Here is a 16,979-nt window from a genome sequence, read left to right on the forward strand (position 1 = left end):
TATCATGTCATGATACAACCACCAGCCTGGCCACCACCTAGCTTGGTGGGGTGCCTCCCACCAAAATGCCACATTTAAGTGGTTTGTTTAAAAAAATTCAGGCGGATGTGATGTGCACTCGTTTAGTTCGGTGGTAGTTCAGTCCCTTCCGGATTATTCTTGGGTCTTCTTAGGTCCGCTCCCTCCCCTTAGTGTAGGATAAATTAGGTTATACAACAGTTGTCGTCTCCGAAAATATATATATATATATATAATGTCATGATACGTTGTTTCTAGTTTTTCTTCAGTTGTGCCGTAAAAATTTACAAACCATGTACTTCCTATCATTGTTTGACCGAGTCTTGGGTGGGCTAACGAGGCAGGGCGCATTAAGGTCCAACCGTGTGCTTTTTCAATTAGGTACCTCTTTTTCTCCTTGGCGGCCTTTTATGCCAACATGGTTGGATGATTTTCCCCATCATGTTTTCTGCTTCTGCAGAAGATTTTGGCTGCTAAAATGCTTTTGTTTTCTAATTTGCTGCAGAAGATTTTGGCTACTACTAAAATGCTTTTAAAGGGAGAAACCAAATCTTACAATGAAAAATGAAAGAAGGAGAGGACTCGAGAATTGAATTAGAAACCTTATAATTACCTATTTATTATCCTTATTAGTCAAGTGGTATTTGAATTTGAAGATGATTTAAATTAGACTTCAAGTACCAAAAATGGACCATCTAAAAAGGACATCTCACACGCTTCAAGTAGGTATACAGATTTCCATCGGATACACTGAATCATCTAAAAATGATATGGCCCATTAAACTCTGCAGATTCAAGTAATTTTGAGGCCCATTGAATAATCCTAAGGCCCATATTGGACTCATAACACACACTCTACATGGATTGGACTGTGTTTTTGACATGTATATTTTTATCTTTGGAGTCTATGGTAACACATTTTAAAAACATTGCAAGATTTCCAAATACACCTAATAAAAATTAGATAGCTAAAGAATAGAGATTTGTTGTGCATGTTCTAGCACGCATGGAGAGAAGGCAACAGAAGCGCAGATTGACTCACGAGGGCAACAGCTCAAAAACAATGTCGTTCCAGCTGTCTAATTGTCAACGTTTACCAATGTGTCGCAACCTCACCACAATAAACCAAATACGTGGTGAAATTTGGGGCAAATTGGAGTTGCGTTGCTGATTTGGGACAGAATCGCTATGTACCGCATCAAAAGTACCGCAATTGACCATATTTGTTGTAGTGATCAGTACGTTTTTCAGTCAATCTTTTTATCTTTTCAATCATCTTTTAATCTCACATACATTACAACATAAAAAGTACCATAGTAAATATTCTAAATAAAATCTCAAATAATCTCCTATCCAAACACGTTAACATGTTAGGGATCGTTTGGAGCTTTTTATCCGGCATCTTATCGCCCATAGGACTTTCTTCGCAATTATTTGCAGATAACATATGTATGCAGAAGAATTGATGCTTAGCAGTGGTGATGGAAATAATCCAGGCTAGGTTAAGGAAATGCAATTATGTTTAAGATCCAATTTTACGAGTCAACAATGTAATCTCTTCTTGTACTAGTTAGTTTGTTGTGTATAGGATCTACCAAAACTTTTAACGATTTCGATTGATGCATTTTTCTTTTCTCATCCTTCTTTTCCCACTTCAAATCTTTCGACTAGCTATTTTATAAAGTTAGTTTAGTCTATGTAGTTAGTTTTTAGAACCTTGTCTAATAAACCACAAGCTAATAAATCTTAAAAGTTGTGATATTTCTTCCTAAATTATGTACCAAATCTTCTTTCCTACCAACTAATACATTTACGTTCATCTTCTTCTTGTACAAGACCAGGCCTTCTTGTCACAATTGGTATTATATGTTTCTTAGTGCAGCTTCGTAAATGCTGAATGATGGAATTTTGCGCACATATTCCTCCTGGCCACAACAAAGCCAGTGAGATATCTTTCTGCTTCGTGAAAAATAATGAGATGCATGGCTCATCGAGGTTTACGACTTCTTTGTTTTGTCTTTTAAATCTTCTTCGTCTTGAATATTCACCAGTATATTCTCGGGGCAGCCCATCTTTCCTATTTGGCTCTTTTGTTAACTAATAAGCATGTATATTATCTGCTCTATTCAGTCTCCGTTTGTGGCTGTTCCCTAATTGCCCTGTTTCATAGGATGTTGAGTGTGTGTAACAGAATAATATGTTCTTTTTCCAAATGTTTTATCTTTGGAGATGAAGTTTTAAATCAGAAGGTTGGATTTAGCTGAGATTTGACCAAGAACAAGGGTACTGAATCAAGAAATAATTGTCTATTTATCGTTCTATCAGCTTTTGAATTGAATTGAATTAAAAAATTTGACATGATTTTTGTCTTTTTAGCGATATTTCTTAAGTTCCAAACAGAATCTATACATTTACAAAAGTTTGGATCTCAGCTTTTTAAGGAAAAATTTTTACGTTTTTAATGAACGCATTTTCTAATAATCTTTTTATTTCATATATATTAAATTGCTATAATACATTTTTTCACAAATATTCTAAAAAATAACAATTCAAACGGGACCTAATATTTCATTGCTAGTTTCGGTTCACTGGGGAACAATTAAGATCAACAACCCTAAATGTTAAATTCTTGTGAAACAAACATAAGCTATGAATATTATCGCCTAATTGATGATTTTGAAAACTAAATCTCGAAATTTTGACACGTAAACATAGATAAAGATTGAATAAGCTAGCTAGTAATAATTTTAGATTTGACACGTTGGCAAGCAACATTTGAAGGCAACATTTTTGTAGCTTCTCACTGTCCTCAACTTTCTCTAAGAGCTGATAGTATAAAATGTTGTCGAGTTTTCTTAAGATTTATGTCTCATTTGTGTATGGAAAAGAATATCAAACTTTTCCAATACTTATGTGGGATCAATATTGAAGTTGTCTTTTGGAGCATTATGCAGTACTTGTATAAAACTAAACTAGTTTGCAATGATCTTAAATTTTGCCTAATATTCTATAGAAATAAGGGTTCTTAATTCTATATTGTGCCCAAAAAGCACAAAATGAAATGTGGGTTTTGTGTCAATTGGGGTATATTTTTCCATGAAAGTATAGGTACATAATGATGGAGTCTTTACCAAGGTCCTATCACATATCTTGGTGTGCCTTTCCTGTGCTTATAAAGCACAGAATTAAAAAACTTAGAAAAGATGTAATGTTAAGGATGAGAGAGAAGAAATTAGGACAAACTAAGTGAATACTTTTTATATATGATTGAAATGTTGAAAAGGGAAGACCATACTTTTCCTATTTAAGTTTCACCATAGAAAACCAGAATCTCATTCTCATAATCATCAAGAAATTATGGAGCAAGAAATGGTAAGTCAGTCTGATAAGGCGCTGCTGGTAATTAAGACAGAGTCTTGTGAGAAGGATGCAACTAATGTTTGTGTTCATGTTTTAAACAATTCAACTCCATTCCCAACATTGGACCACAAGGTACAGATTACATTCTCTTCTAGCAACAATCATAATTCAATGTTGATTTTCATAGTATGATTCCCAATCTGCATAATCCTAAGTGAAATTAGCATATAGGAGTATATGAATTGAGACAAAACAAATGTGTTTATGTGGATTTAAATGGCACATATTGTTGCCAATTTCAGGATCTTCTGAATTCCTTCTTGATCACATGTACTATTGTTACTTCTTCCGTAATCCCCCCATTTTGGCCTTTTCTTTTACTTTTTAGTGGTGCCTTTGTTATATTCCTTTAAAAGGGGGCTTGAACATAGTCTCGAAATACCAGTGTTTGATTATATAGGGTTTGATACAATTTTGATGTGAAACTTGAGTTGTAACTTCTTTTTTTTTTTTTTTAAATTGTTTTAAACCCTCTTATCTCTTTCACACCCTTGTCACCTACAACTACAAAACACAAGATTGGAATCTTGAACTTAATAGTGGAAAGATTCTAAAAGCCTCATAGCCACTGGACCGATCCTAGTGGTTTTGAGTTTGTGAATCATAGGTAAAACTAAATTTGTGTAAAAATCACAATTACACCAAAATTAAATAAATCTACATCTGATGTTTTCTAGATTTACAAAACTGGTTTGAATTGAAATTTTTTAGGCTCCAAATTCCCGAAGATTGCTACTAAAAACTCGTAATTTCGAAACTTTTGCAACATTGTGTCAACACTTTGCTCGACAGGCAAAAAGCGTTCGATACATTTCGTGAAACTGAGCACGTTTTCCGAAAATAAGAACGAGAATTGAATGAGAGATGAAATGTGTTTGTTTTCTATCAAACATGCCAACGACAAGCAGTATCCAAGAGAAGTCATTGTGCATATCGATGATTTGGAGTTCCCAGTTCACAAGATTGAGGAATTCAAGCAGGAACAAACAAAACACGGTATCAATAACAGAAAATGCAACAAAAAGAGAACAAGATTAAAGTTGACGGAAATCATCGCCTCTCTTATAGCATGTTGCCTCTGAATAAATGCAGATTTTTATGCATATACTCCTAGTTTCTTGAGGCAAAAATGTCAACAAATTATGTGCACCATGTAACATAGTACTAGTCGTAACACTACTCACGATATTGATCTATTATCAGTACTTGATAATACTTCTTCTGTCTCATTTTTTATCCGCTTTAAATTATAGTTCACTATCCTAAATTTACTCTTTCAAGAATGTTAACTAATTTTTACTGTGAAAAAGATTAAAACTAATAAAGTGAGATTGAGGGAATAGTATTTGTACATCACGTGTCGTAGAGGCATAAATAGCAATTAATACCATCTCATTTATTGGGTCAATTTTCATTGGTCAAATTCATCAAGTATTATGTAGTGGTTAATAAGTGCTTTGGGTCAGAAATTCCATGCTAAGCGGCCAGAATTTTTCTGCTTTCTTAAGAGCTACAAAAAACTAGATTGGGTTAATTGTGGAAACCTAGTAACCCCTGTCACAGATGTTGAAAATTCAGATTTGCTTGCCATAAATACTTTCATATGTATGTTATCAGAAAACCATAGGAAGTTGTTGGTTTGAAGTGAGAAACAGTATGCTAAAGAAATGTACTTGTGGAATTTTTTTTCTTTTTGGTGATATGAAATTTAGACTGGCTCGAGACCTTCAGGCATATTGTTTTGACATTTCTTACATTTTAAACTGTGCTCCTCATGGATTTTTTTGACTTCTGTGGATGACTTTACATTACTTTTCAACTGAAAAAACTTCCATCCAAAGGGGACCTACCCTTATTCAGAAATTTTACTTTTAATCTAATAATTTGTAAACGTGCCTCCACTAACTACAATAAAATGTTCAGTTTAGCTTTTAGGTTTTAGAAAATTTTATTTTTATCCAGAATAAATTATTAAACAATATACAAGCCATGTATATTGTATACAAGAATCCTAGAGAGTAGAAAGTACTAACGTTGGGAATGAATTGAAGAAGGTGGGCACAAATGCACAAATACATTTTTATTAAGCCCGCACAAGTACATGTGTTGAACTCTGAAAATTCTGATAAAACTCTATTGCGTGAGATTTTAGAACTGGGCAAATGTATACAAAATGAGGGTGAATATCCTTTACGGGAGAAATGGCTTCTTAGCAACAGTTGGCTGTTGTTGCACTAGACAATTTGTGGTTGGGATCAACTTAAAATCCTCTACTTGAGATTAAAATTCGAACGTTTTTAACAACAGATTGTAAGTCAATTATTAGTGTCTATATTTACTATGTTGCATTAGTGTCTATTTTACATTTCCTTGAACAAATAAAACAACTGGAACTGATATTTGTTCAGGGTCTTGATTCCCTTAACGTCCAAGAATCTTGGGGTTAGAGTTCGGATTCGAGAAAGAGCAACGGTTACTCTTTTCATTATTATATGCATTGATGGACTTGTTACTTTTAGTTTGAGGGCAAATGTATCTAGAATTATCTAAGTAGCTTGGAGAGACAAATTTTTGCCTCAAAACTTCAGAAGTTTTGTTATGAAAAACACCACAATACTTCCAATTCTGAAATATGTCTTGTCCTCCTTCTAGGTATGTATTATGTAGGCGTTGTGGTCCTTGTGCTTTATTTCACTAAATGCAACTAAGGGGTGATGGGAGCAAGATGCTTTATATCCTATGAGAACTCTGTATTTGAATATAGTCATCAGTTGTAGCTAAACTTTGGAGAAGTTAGTTGTTTGCATAATTGCCATGTGGAAGGTGACCTAGAAAATTAAAATCATATGCATAAAGAAAAGATGATATCTGATTAATTTTGGTCTAGCTAACTCATTGAGTACCATATTTTGTATGATAAGTGATTTGAAAGTAGCAGGGACATGATCATAAGGATGAGGAACAGTCCAAGCTATGACAAATCACCAAGGACACTGATTAGACAAATGCCCTTTTTGCGGTTTGATGAAAACCCAGCTTTACTTGATCTTCCATTGAACTTCTTCAGAATTTGTGTACAGCAAAATATTTTCTTAACTGTAAGAGCTTATGACAGATATGACATGCTTATGGGAGAGGGGTTGAGCCGTTGGGGAAAAATTATAAGGCTAACATAAGATAAAGTTACATGAAAGCAAGAAGAATTATAAGCACAGATTGAGAGAGCTTTAAGTATTCAGGATAACCACGGGCTCTTTTCTCTGCATTTCTTCAATCTTTTGGATTGGTTTATGTCTTAACACGAATGTATTTGGTTTAGGGGACAGAAAAATGGCGGACTCTGTTTATTGCTTACAAGACATTGGGGGTCGTCTTTGGTGGGCTTGTTACATCTCCGCTTTACGTGTATCCTTCAATGCAACTGAAATCTCCAACAGAAGAAAACTATTTGGGAATCTTCAGTATTATGTTCTGGACTCTCAGTCTAATTGGACTTGTCAAGTACGCTAGTATAGCTGTTAGAGCTGATGATCAGGGTGAAGGTATACATGCATTGACGTGGTTTATATATATATGATGACTGCAATAGTTTTAATCTTGAATGTTGTTCATCATGTCCTCAACTTAGCACGCCCTGTCAAACAAATTATTTCACTCTATTTTTGACGTCTTCTGCATTTAATATCTAAGTTGTACACTGAATATACGTTGCTCTTGGCGTCGGCATGCTCAATTTTCCTTCACAATTTGTACGCCTTGCAAATGCTTAAGAACCTCCTAGCTGAATTTTTTCATTTTTAGATTTTTTCTAATTTAGGACTTGTAGGTTGCTTTCAGTTTCGTGATGGAAATCATAGAAAGTGTAGAAGTTGTTGTACGGCTATGTTGGGACACTAAAGTCAGATCAGACTAAGTTTATGTGCCTTTGAGCTTTGGCTGCAAAATATTCTGATAAAGTTGAAAGACTGGGCATTGCTCTATGGGAGTTGATTAATGAATGTAATTTCCAGTCAGTAATTTGGAAGCAATAGATTCCTACCAAGTCCTACTGCTGGAGTTAGGATATGTTGAGTTGTGTTTTATGGGCCTAACTGCCATGAAAAGTTTATGTTGCCACTTCTACAACCATTTTACCATCTGCAACTGATGAAATTCAGGGCAAAAACTTAATTGTTTACACAAGCAAACATTAATGCATCCATAAACATATCTTCTTTGTTTATTTTCATAACTTTCCTCATTTTAATTGTTGAATGATATTGGAGTCAATGTAGTCGCTTCCCTTCTCCTGCATTGTCAGCAATGACTTTACCCAGAAATCTACCCAAGAAATCTATCTTTAATTTCCTCTGTAGTAGCCATATAATTCTCTGCAGTGAATTGTGTTTTTCAGATTCATCCAACGCATATGGTTGTAATATATAGCATTTTCTTTTTCTCTTATTTAATTTTTCTTGTGGCACAGGTGTTGTAGTTATTAGTGAGCCGAAAGTCAAGCAAACCTTTAAGAGTTTTCATGTGTTTTTTTTTTTTTTTTTTTTACGGTAACAATAACATTTTTATAACTTAATTTATCTTAATCTAGGAGAAGGGGAGCCTCAAGAGGTTATGTATAAAGAGTTAATAGATATAAGAACCTACTAGACCAAAGAGGCTAATAGATATAAGAACCTACTAGACTAAAGGGTGTTTCGGCACCTGTTTTGGATTTTTTTATTATAGGTAGGGTTCGAATCCCTGACCTACAGTCAAAAGAAGGTTCGAATCCCTTTTTGGCCGCTGAGCTCAGTGGTTTCATGTGTTTGTTGAATGTACCATTTCCTGAACTTGTATCAGTTAGGTCCTGTTTTTTTTTACTTCTCCCACTTCAAACAGAAACAGACGACTGCCCTTGTTTTTAATGCATACTTTATAACTTGAATTAAAAACAAAATGACTTGCAGCGTGCCTCTAACCTAAACTCAATGGTTCTTTACACTTCAATGGTTGACGGACGAACCCTCCTTCGCTATTTACTTTTCCATCTACAATTAGGCCAAGCTTCATACAGATGTCTTGGAGAAGCAAATGAGAGTAGTTTTCTTTCATCAATCTGGAGATAACAGTCGCAGGTGGGTGAAATGCAACACAGATATCAGATTCCTGTTCTGATTTTGCCTGAATTGGAGTTCAAAAGTGAGGAAATAATTGTTGTGTTCTAGCTTATTGATCAGGAATAGATTAACAAGCAGAGACTTGATGATGAGTAGGGATCAAAATTCAGAAGATGAATCTGTGATATTCTTATCTTTAAGCGAGTATTGAATTCACACAAGGAAAACGCATCTTTATTGTGCAGAACTTTAAGAGCTTGCTGCTTTCACCTACCCATTCTTTGCCTGTGTCATAACTTGTGGGGAATTGTTCTTTGCAGGTGGAACTTTTGCCCTCTATTCATTACTATGCAGGAAAATAAACATCAACATTCTTTCTTCAAAACGTTCATGTGCAAATTCTTGCACTACCGAAAAGCAAAGCAAACTTGGCAAATTTTTTGAGGAGAGCTTGGTTGCCAGAAGGCTGTTGCTTTTTATAGCAATTTTAGGCATGTGCATGCTAATTGGTGATGGTGTACTTACTCCTGCAATTTCAGGTCGGTTGGCATGTAACTATCGATCCGAGAATTCAGCATATTTTAATGTTTTTTCCCTCTTTGAGAGTTTATTTCTATCATTCCTACATTTACTTTTTTTGGTGAAAACCTGCCTCAGTGTTGTCAGCAATGGATGGCATCCGGGCACCTTTTCCATCGATTACTAAAAGTGAGTAATAAGCACATTTGCTGCCTAAAATTTAACTGATGCCTGTAAAGTTTCCTGAATTTGTAAGTCTGAAGAGGGAGAGCTAGGTTCCTAAGTTCATAGACTACATTTCATGCATGTCTACAACATGCAACAACAAACAATTAATAAACATGATTTATACTGCATATCAGATTGACCATTTAGTAGTTGAACAAAAAAAAATGATCGGATCAGGAAACTTAGAACTCGAGCAGAAGGTAAAAAACTACTACTAATTGTTGAAGCACTCAAGGAGAAAGGTGAACTCAAGCTAGTTACTGAAAACCTAAAGAGGATGAAAATTTGGACTTCCATTACCAGCCAAATCAGCAACAAAATATTTTATCATGTTGAAGTTTTAGTTTTTTGACTTGCAGCATGGGTGGAAATCCTCTCAGCAGTGGTCCTCATTGCTTTATTTCTCCTGCAGAAATATGGAACCTCCAGAGTGAGTTTCCTTTTCTCACCTATAATGGGTGCATGGACCCTCACTACTCCTCTTGTAGGAATATTTAGTATCATAAAGCACTACCCAAGCATATATAAGGCAATATCACCCCATTACATATTCACGTTCTTCTGGAGAAACGGGAAGGAAGGCTGGCTGTTGCTCAGTGGAACTATCCTTTGCATCACAGGCAAGCCTCATACAACCATCTGACTAGATTATGTGAATCCAAAGCTAATGCGTCTCTTTTACTTATCACTATTTTCAGCTTCAACTATTTTGACTGTCTGGGGGTGGGAGTGGCAGGGGAGCTTCTGAAAAATACTTATGACTTTTCTAGGATTTCAATAAATTTAAGTTTCAATTCAAGCAATGCTTTTGACTGAAGTAAATTCCAGGAGCATAATATACATTGACGTGCTAGAAAAGACTTGTTCTCAGTAAATTGTTGGAAACTTAACTGTTTTGCAACTGATGCAAATTATTCCTGTTATCATCACGAATTATGAAGCAGGATTTTTTTCTAAATGAATACTAAGCACTATTGTATCACAACTTCTACTAACCATATTGCAGGTTTTCGTTCCAATCAAATTACTGATCATATATTTCTTTTTCCTCCTTGGCTCCTTTTTCTTCTTCGTCTGCTTCTACTTTTTTTTTTTTTTCCTTTTCTGGTCTTGTTTTCTCGCTAAACTTTTGATTGTTTTGGGACACCCTGCCGCCAGGCGCTGGTGGGGGGAGGGGGAAGGAAGGCCGAGGAGTGTGGATTAGGTGATCATTATTTGAAATCTCATTGTTGCTTCTATGCAGGTTCTGAGGCCATGTTTGCTGATCTTGGTCATTTCAACAAGAGTTCAATCCAGGTGAAGTTCATGAAAAATCTTCTTGATCTTCAGGGCAGGTTTATTGCTTTATATCCATCCTAACTCCATTGAAAATAATTTGGCAGATAGCTTTTCTCTTCACAATATATCCATCCCTAGTTCTGACATATGCTGGACAGACTGCTTACTTGATCAGAAACCCAAATGACCATAAGGATGGGTTTTACAAGTTTATACCATCTGCTGTATACTGGCCTATGTTTGTGGTATCCACACTAGCAGCTATTGTAGCTAGCCAATCGTTGATTTCCGCAACATTTTCAATTATCAAGCAATCTGTTGCACTTGATTATTTTCCTCGGGTCAAGATAGTCCACACATCGACCAGACAAGAAGGAGAGGTGTATTCTCCTGAAGTTAATTATATTCTTATGCTACTTTGTGTTGCTGTAATACTAATATTTGGAGATGGCCAAGAAATTGGAAATGCCTTTGGTAAGACATATTGTTTACTCTATTTTATTGCTATAGTTGATCTACCTAGCACTCATAAGCATTGCTATATTAGCCTCACTTCAGATCTAGCTATGCCAATCAATCTTCTCATTTGACAGATATACAAATGGTTTGAACCAAGAAACTTAGGCAGGATTTAATTTGTTTCTTTTACAAAGGTGCTTAGAATAAGGAGTTCCAGCCAGTAGGGTTCAACTATTCTTGTTTGTTTTACATTGATGCCAATTTCATAATATGACATTTTTTTTTAGAAGTGTTTGCTCTTGTTATATTATTATATTTGACGAATTGAGTCTATTTAGTTAAATTCAGAAAGTTTTCATTTGCAAGTCGGTAGGAGCCCTGAGGCATGTGACTAATCTGCAGCATCATGTTTTTGTAAAGAAAATGTTGATTATGATGAATTCTCAGTTTTGCTTATTTCTTCGATTTTCTAATAAGTAACAGCATCCTTTTAGGAGTTGTTGTCACCATGGTCATGCTCATTACAACAACGCTGCTGACTTTAGTCATGATCATTGTTTGGAGAACTCCACCTGTTCTAGCTGCACTTTACTTTGTTGTATTTTTCGTGATGGAGGGTGTCTATGTTAGTTCTGTCTTCACCAAAATTCCAGAAGGCGGTTGGATTCCATTTGCCATTTCTCTTATCCTTGCATTTATTATGTTTGGCTGGTTCTACGGAAGGCAGAGAAAGATGGAGTATGAGTTAACAAACAGAATAGATATGGACAGGCTTAAAACACTGCTCTCTGATCCGGGCATCCAGAGGGTTCCTGGACTCTGTTTTTTCTATACTAAGATTCAAGATGGACTGACCCCTGTATTTGGTCACTACTTGAAGAATATGAAATCTCTTCACAACATCATTGTGTTTACGACTCTTAGATATACAATGGTTGCAAAAGTCCCGCCACATGAAAGAATTATTGCCAGCAAATTAGGCCTCAAAGGAGTTTACGGGTGCATCATTCAGTATGGCTATGCTGATTCTCTTAGCCTTGAAGGGGTCGACTTTGTTCTTCAAGTTACCGATGGTTTGCAGAATCATGTGCGTGATTTATTTGATCAAGCACAATCTACTACTTCCTTGGATGAAGAAATTGCTGACATAAAAGAGGCAAAACTTGCAGGAGTGGTTCATGTACGCGGGAAGACAAGGTTTCATATCAGTAAGAGTTCTAGCTGGTTTGACAGAAATATGATTGCTTTCTATGAAGTCCTGCACAGTAATTGCAGGTCTGCACTTCCTGCTTTGGGAATTCCACTGCCACACTGCATAGAGGTTGGAATGCGTTATGAAGTTTGAACTGAAAAACAACAATCCTGATATTCTGATCATTCTTTGTTCTTGCATCAGTAAGATAAAATCTGCTAGACGTCTACAAGATTATAGAACCCACTGCTGCATCGCAATTTTAATGACTTTCTTCAAAATGAAAACAGCGAAGATATTCATTCATCTAAGTAGTTGGTTTGGCATCAATTAGTTTTTGGGTAAATAGTTAGTAGGGATGAAAACAAGTCGGACAGAGGTATGTTTAGGATTGGTTTGAAGATTAAAGGGAGGGTTTAAACTTGGCTTGTGTTTGAAATTTTTTTGAAAGAAACTAATCGAGTTTGGTTTGAAATTTCAAACGTATGTTCACGGAAAACTTGGCTTGGTTTGTCAAAGTATCGAGTTCAAACACATACAATCAAAGCTTCGTTTGGTTTGAAATTTCAAGTTGTATTATATAGAGATTTTCATCCTAATTGTTACTTTTTTCCCTTGACTTTTGCTCTTTGATATTCAAGATAAATTAGGGATGTGATTAAAATCAATTATACCTATTTAAGAGACAAAAGTATTATATGCTTGCTATTTTAGAAGATAAACAAAACATGGAAAGGAAGGAAGTAGAGTTAAAGGAAGCAAACTATAGACATACTTTTATGAATTTACTTGCCTTGTATATTCTTGTACATATCGAATCGGATAACATGAAGATCGTAATTGATTCGTTAATATTTTCGAGTTTGAAATCATGTTAGAATTTCGATTGATACCTAAACAAACAAGTTTAAACAAGTTTGATTCAGTCGAGTTCAAACCGAATACCAAACTATTTAGTTTGATTTATAGCCCTAATAGTTAGTTAATCCTAGACTTCTCCAAGTAATATCCTTTCAGGGATGAGGCATAGCTCAAATTCTCCAACATTGTTTATCAGTGCTTTATGAGAATTTGATATATTGTTAATTTCGCAGCACTAGTTCTTCATGCTTTGATGATATAGGGTAATTAAAAGGCAATGTAAATTTCTAACCTTATCATTCACCTTCTAAATTATTTATGCTTTAGCAATGTAAATTTATATTTTTAAAGTCAAAGTAATATTGGACCTATCTTTTATCATGTGCTCTTAGAACACATAATAGAAGAACCCTAAAATTAACGAGAATTTTCAATTATAAGTACTTCAAAATTTTAAACCGGTCATTAAACCAAGACGAACTCCTAATTTGACCAGATAAAAAATTTTTCCGATGACATCCGTTTGACCACAAGATACATACGTACATACGTATACATTCTCTTCATACTACGATATTAGTTAATGTTGATTTTCACACGAGTTGTAGATTGCCTATTTGTATAATCCCAACTAATGCATAGTAGCACATCCAAATAGCATATAGTAAAGCAGCCCAAATAGGAAATTGTTGCCATGCAATTTTGATATCTTTTGGAATTTTCTTGATCACAGTGGTATTGCTTTAATAAAAATATGAAGGGGTTAAGGTATACCAGTCACATACTATCAATTAAGAAAGTTGAATATTGTATATCTAATCTGCCTAAATAATTCAGGATGACGTAGGTCTTTAATTTTTTGATACGATATAATTGTTGCATAAATAGTTGATAAGAATTAGCTTTTTAGCAAGAATCTTAAAATGAGGCCACAGCAGAAGCAACAAAAATAAATTTTTTTTTTTTAAAAAAACTCTTTCTTTGAAGTCTATAATACTATTAATTAATGAAATCGGCTCAATGATTAAGAGAGGGCTCTTAGATTTTTCCTCACACTCAGGTAAAAAGTAAGTTATGATACCACTATAGTCCAAATTTTATTCCGGAACAAATCTGTGTTTAAAAGACAAAACTATCCCTTTTAAGTCTATGGTTCTGATTGATAATTCAGTTCAACACTTAAATTTAATGAATTCATATCTTAATATATTTAAACTGTTTGATAATTAAAAATTGAACATCTGAATTAATTATGTGACACTGAATTTTCTAAGTAAAACTTGTTCTCAAAATTAAGTGATACGTTATGCACTTATCAATGAATGTGATATACACTCAAATATATTAAATTTAATACTTAACAATTCAATAATTTAATGAATTCAGATTTCAAATTTTAAATTTCAGTTTTCAGGTTTTAGTTTTATCAAACGCAACTTGAGAAATTTTATTCCCAAACGAATATGTGTTAAAATGACAAAGCTATCCCTTGAAGCCTACGACTCTATGATTAGAGAAAGAGCAGTTTGACATTTTATACATTTTAGACACTCTCTCTAGCTTCTTGCACATCCTTCTCTCTTTCTATTAGCACATTTCATTCGAACTTCCAACATCGCAAAATCCATTTTGGAAACGTTGAAGTGCCAAAAACACCTATCAGAAGTTTGATACAATTAAAACGAGTAGTCCATATCATGGTGTTGCAGACGGATTCTTGCCACTATGTGAACCCCTCCATTAACATTCTCCAGTAGTGTTCACGTGCGGAGAAAAAATTGGTAAGAGTTGAAAGCAATATCTTAGTGCAACTTTGAATATGTTCTGTAACCTAATTCAAAGTTGGAACTGACGAGGATTTTCCATTATACGTTTATTCAGCTTTTCTCAGAATGAAGAGGGGCAAGACTTGGAGAGAAGAAGCAAGAAAGATAGAAACAGTGAAATTTATGGTTTTGAGAGATGTATTCAGATCTTTGTCCTTTAATGATGAGCAAGAAAAATGAGCAAAAAAAAAAAAAAAAAATTGTGTCAACCGAGATAATTTCTGTCGACATAGAAATTACTTAGGAAAATTTAAAATTCCCATGACTCAACTTTGTACATTTGGAAAGTATCTTAATTGAGGCCAAAGAAATTGAGACAATCTTGATGGACTTCATAATGAAATGAGGAAGAACAAAGGGAATGATAGTTGAAAAAAAAAAAAAAACTTGTGACATCAAAGTCCTAAAATAAATTTTACTAAATTTTTGTTTTCTATATTTCATCTCTTGTTTGAAAAGTAGTGTCCTCTATTTTAATTTGGCCTTTACATTTTCCTATTTATTTTTAATTGAAATATTATTGTAATTACAGGAAAATAAATCTACGAAACGAAACCTGATCCAGTCCATGAAAAAAGCCAGCAAAAATTGATAACACGCCTAAAGACTGATGAACTTGAGAAGAAAACACAAGCCCTCCCTAGGTTAATTCATCCGGTAGCAAGCACCTCTTCAGGCCACGCTTACCAGGTTTCGAGTCTTGTATGAGGCTATCGTGTTCGAGGGGGTAGGACCTCCCCTCTCGAGCCACAGGGAGATTAGTCTGGCCGAAGGCCCGGATACCCCCTGTGTCTGAAAAAAAAAAAAATGAGAAGAAAACACAAAGATCATATCAACCACAAAAATCCAATATAAAGAGAAAAGGATAAATTTGACGTAATTCATAAACCTTCTACCCAAGTTTTTGTCTGTTGGGCTAACTCGAACGTGCATGATGCCCACCTCTAATTTGAGAGCAGACCGAGTGAACAAAAACGAAATCTGCGACGAAGCCCAATGCTCCATACTTTAGCCTTTTTCTTTCCTTTTAATTTTTTAGCAGGGAAAAGAACAAGATTTAAGAAACAAAGGAGGGGAAAAGAGATTTAAACTCAAAATCTTTAATTTTCCAGGTTTCAATCTTACCTATTTAACCAATGATTCCTCGGCCATCTGTTACTTTAGTTGCACTTGTTGAAACAAAAATGGAAAATATTTGAGTTGCATACGTTGAAATAAAATGGAAAATATCTAACTGTCTCATGAAAATGGTGCAAATTTGTTGAGTTGGATGGTAAGGTGGAATGGATTGTAAGTAGAAAGTTGGTTTTGGATTCAAGGCCTCCCACGTATAAATTAAAGATTAAGGGTGGCAATGCCTCACCCTGCCCCGCCCCATTATCAAATAACTCCCCCTATCCCTTGCCCCATCCGTAGCCCCCTGCTCTCCATCCCTGGTGAGGGAAGAAATCAACTTACCATATTTAACAATCTACTCGTTTACAGGATATATTCTATTTCAAAATATTCAATAAAGATATGCTCAAGTACTCAATCTTAGATCATTCAACGAGTTGCAAATACTAATAATTAAAGAGGATTAGCAACCATTTAATAAAACGACATTAAACATCTGATTGAGATGTAATAGGACCAAGTCACAATTGTATGTTCACAATTATGTTATTAATTATATTATTAAATACAAAGAATGGGATTATAACTTAATTATTATGTTGTGTATATATATATATCTATAAATTTAAATATATATATATAATTTTTTTATATATGGGGGATGGGACGAAGGATGGGGTGGGTATATGTTGCCCCGCCCCCTGCCCCCTGCCCTGTTTTAAGACGGGGGGAAATTTTCTTCCCCCGCCCCATTTCTATCCCAGCAAGCGCCCGCCCCCGTTGCCACCCTTAACGAAGATCGTGTAAATTTGTTGGCTTGGATGGTAAAATGAGAGTTGTAAATAGGAAATGGATCTTGAAATCAAGAATTTCTACTTACCAAAAAAAAAAAAATACAAATTTGATTATTTGCTATGAGGGATAGTTTTATGCTAAGACCTTGTTTGATAACTCAATTCAGCACTTACA

At 34.8% G+C, this 16,979-nt stretch overlaps 1 protein-coding gene across 2 annotated transcripts; it reads left to right on the forward strand.

The window, feature by feature from the left end:
• Positions 1-2,941: 2,941 nt before the first annotated feature.
• Positions 2,942-12,826, forward strand: LOC113718392 (probable potassium transporter 17). 2 transcript variants are annotated; one of them, XM_072071697.1, is made up of 8 exons: positions 2,942-3,510; positions 6,758-6,980; positions 8,852-9,070; positions 9,189-9,239; positions 9,638-9,898; positions 10,522-10,574; positions 10,661-11,030; positions 11,510-12,826. In XM_072071697.1, exons 1-8 carry the CDS (start codon positions 3,376-3,378, stop codon positions 12,358-12,360), a joined length of 2,163 nt encoding a protein of 720 aa, XP_071927798.1. In that variant the 5' UTR covers positions 2,942-3,375; the 3' UTR covers positions 12,361-12,826. The 2 variants fall into 2 exon arrangements, with proteins under 2 accessions (XP_071927798.1, XP_071927799.1); XM_072071698.1 differs by lacking the exon at positions 9,189-9,239.
• The last annotated feature ends 4,153 nt before the right edge of the window (positions 12,827-16,979 follow it).

Source organism: Coffea arabica, chromosome 11e (genome assembly GCF_036785885.1).
Source record: "Coffea arabica cultivar ET-39 chromosome 11e, Coffea Arabica ET-39 HiFi, whole genome shotgun sequence".
NCBI classification, from domain to species: Eukaryota; Viridiplantae; Streptophyta; class Magnoliopsida; order Gentianales; family Rubiaceae; genus Coffea; species Coffea arabica.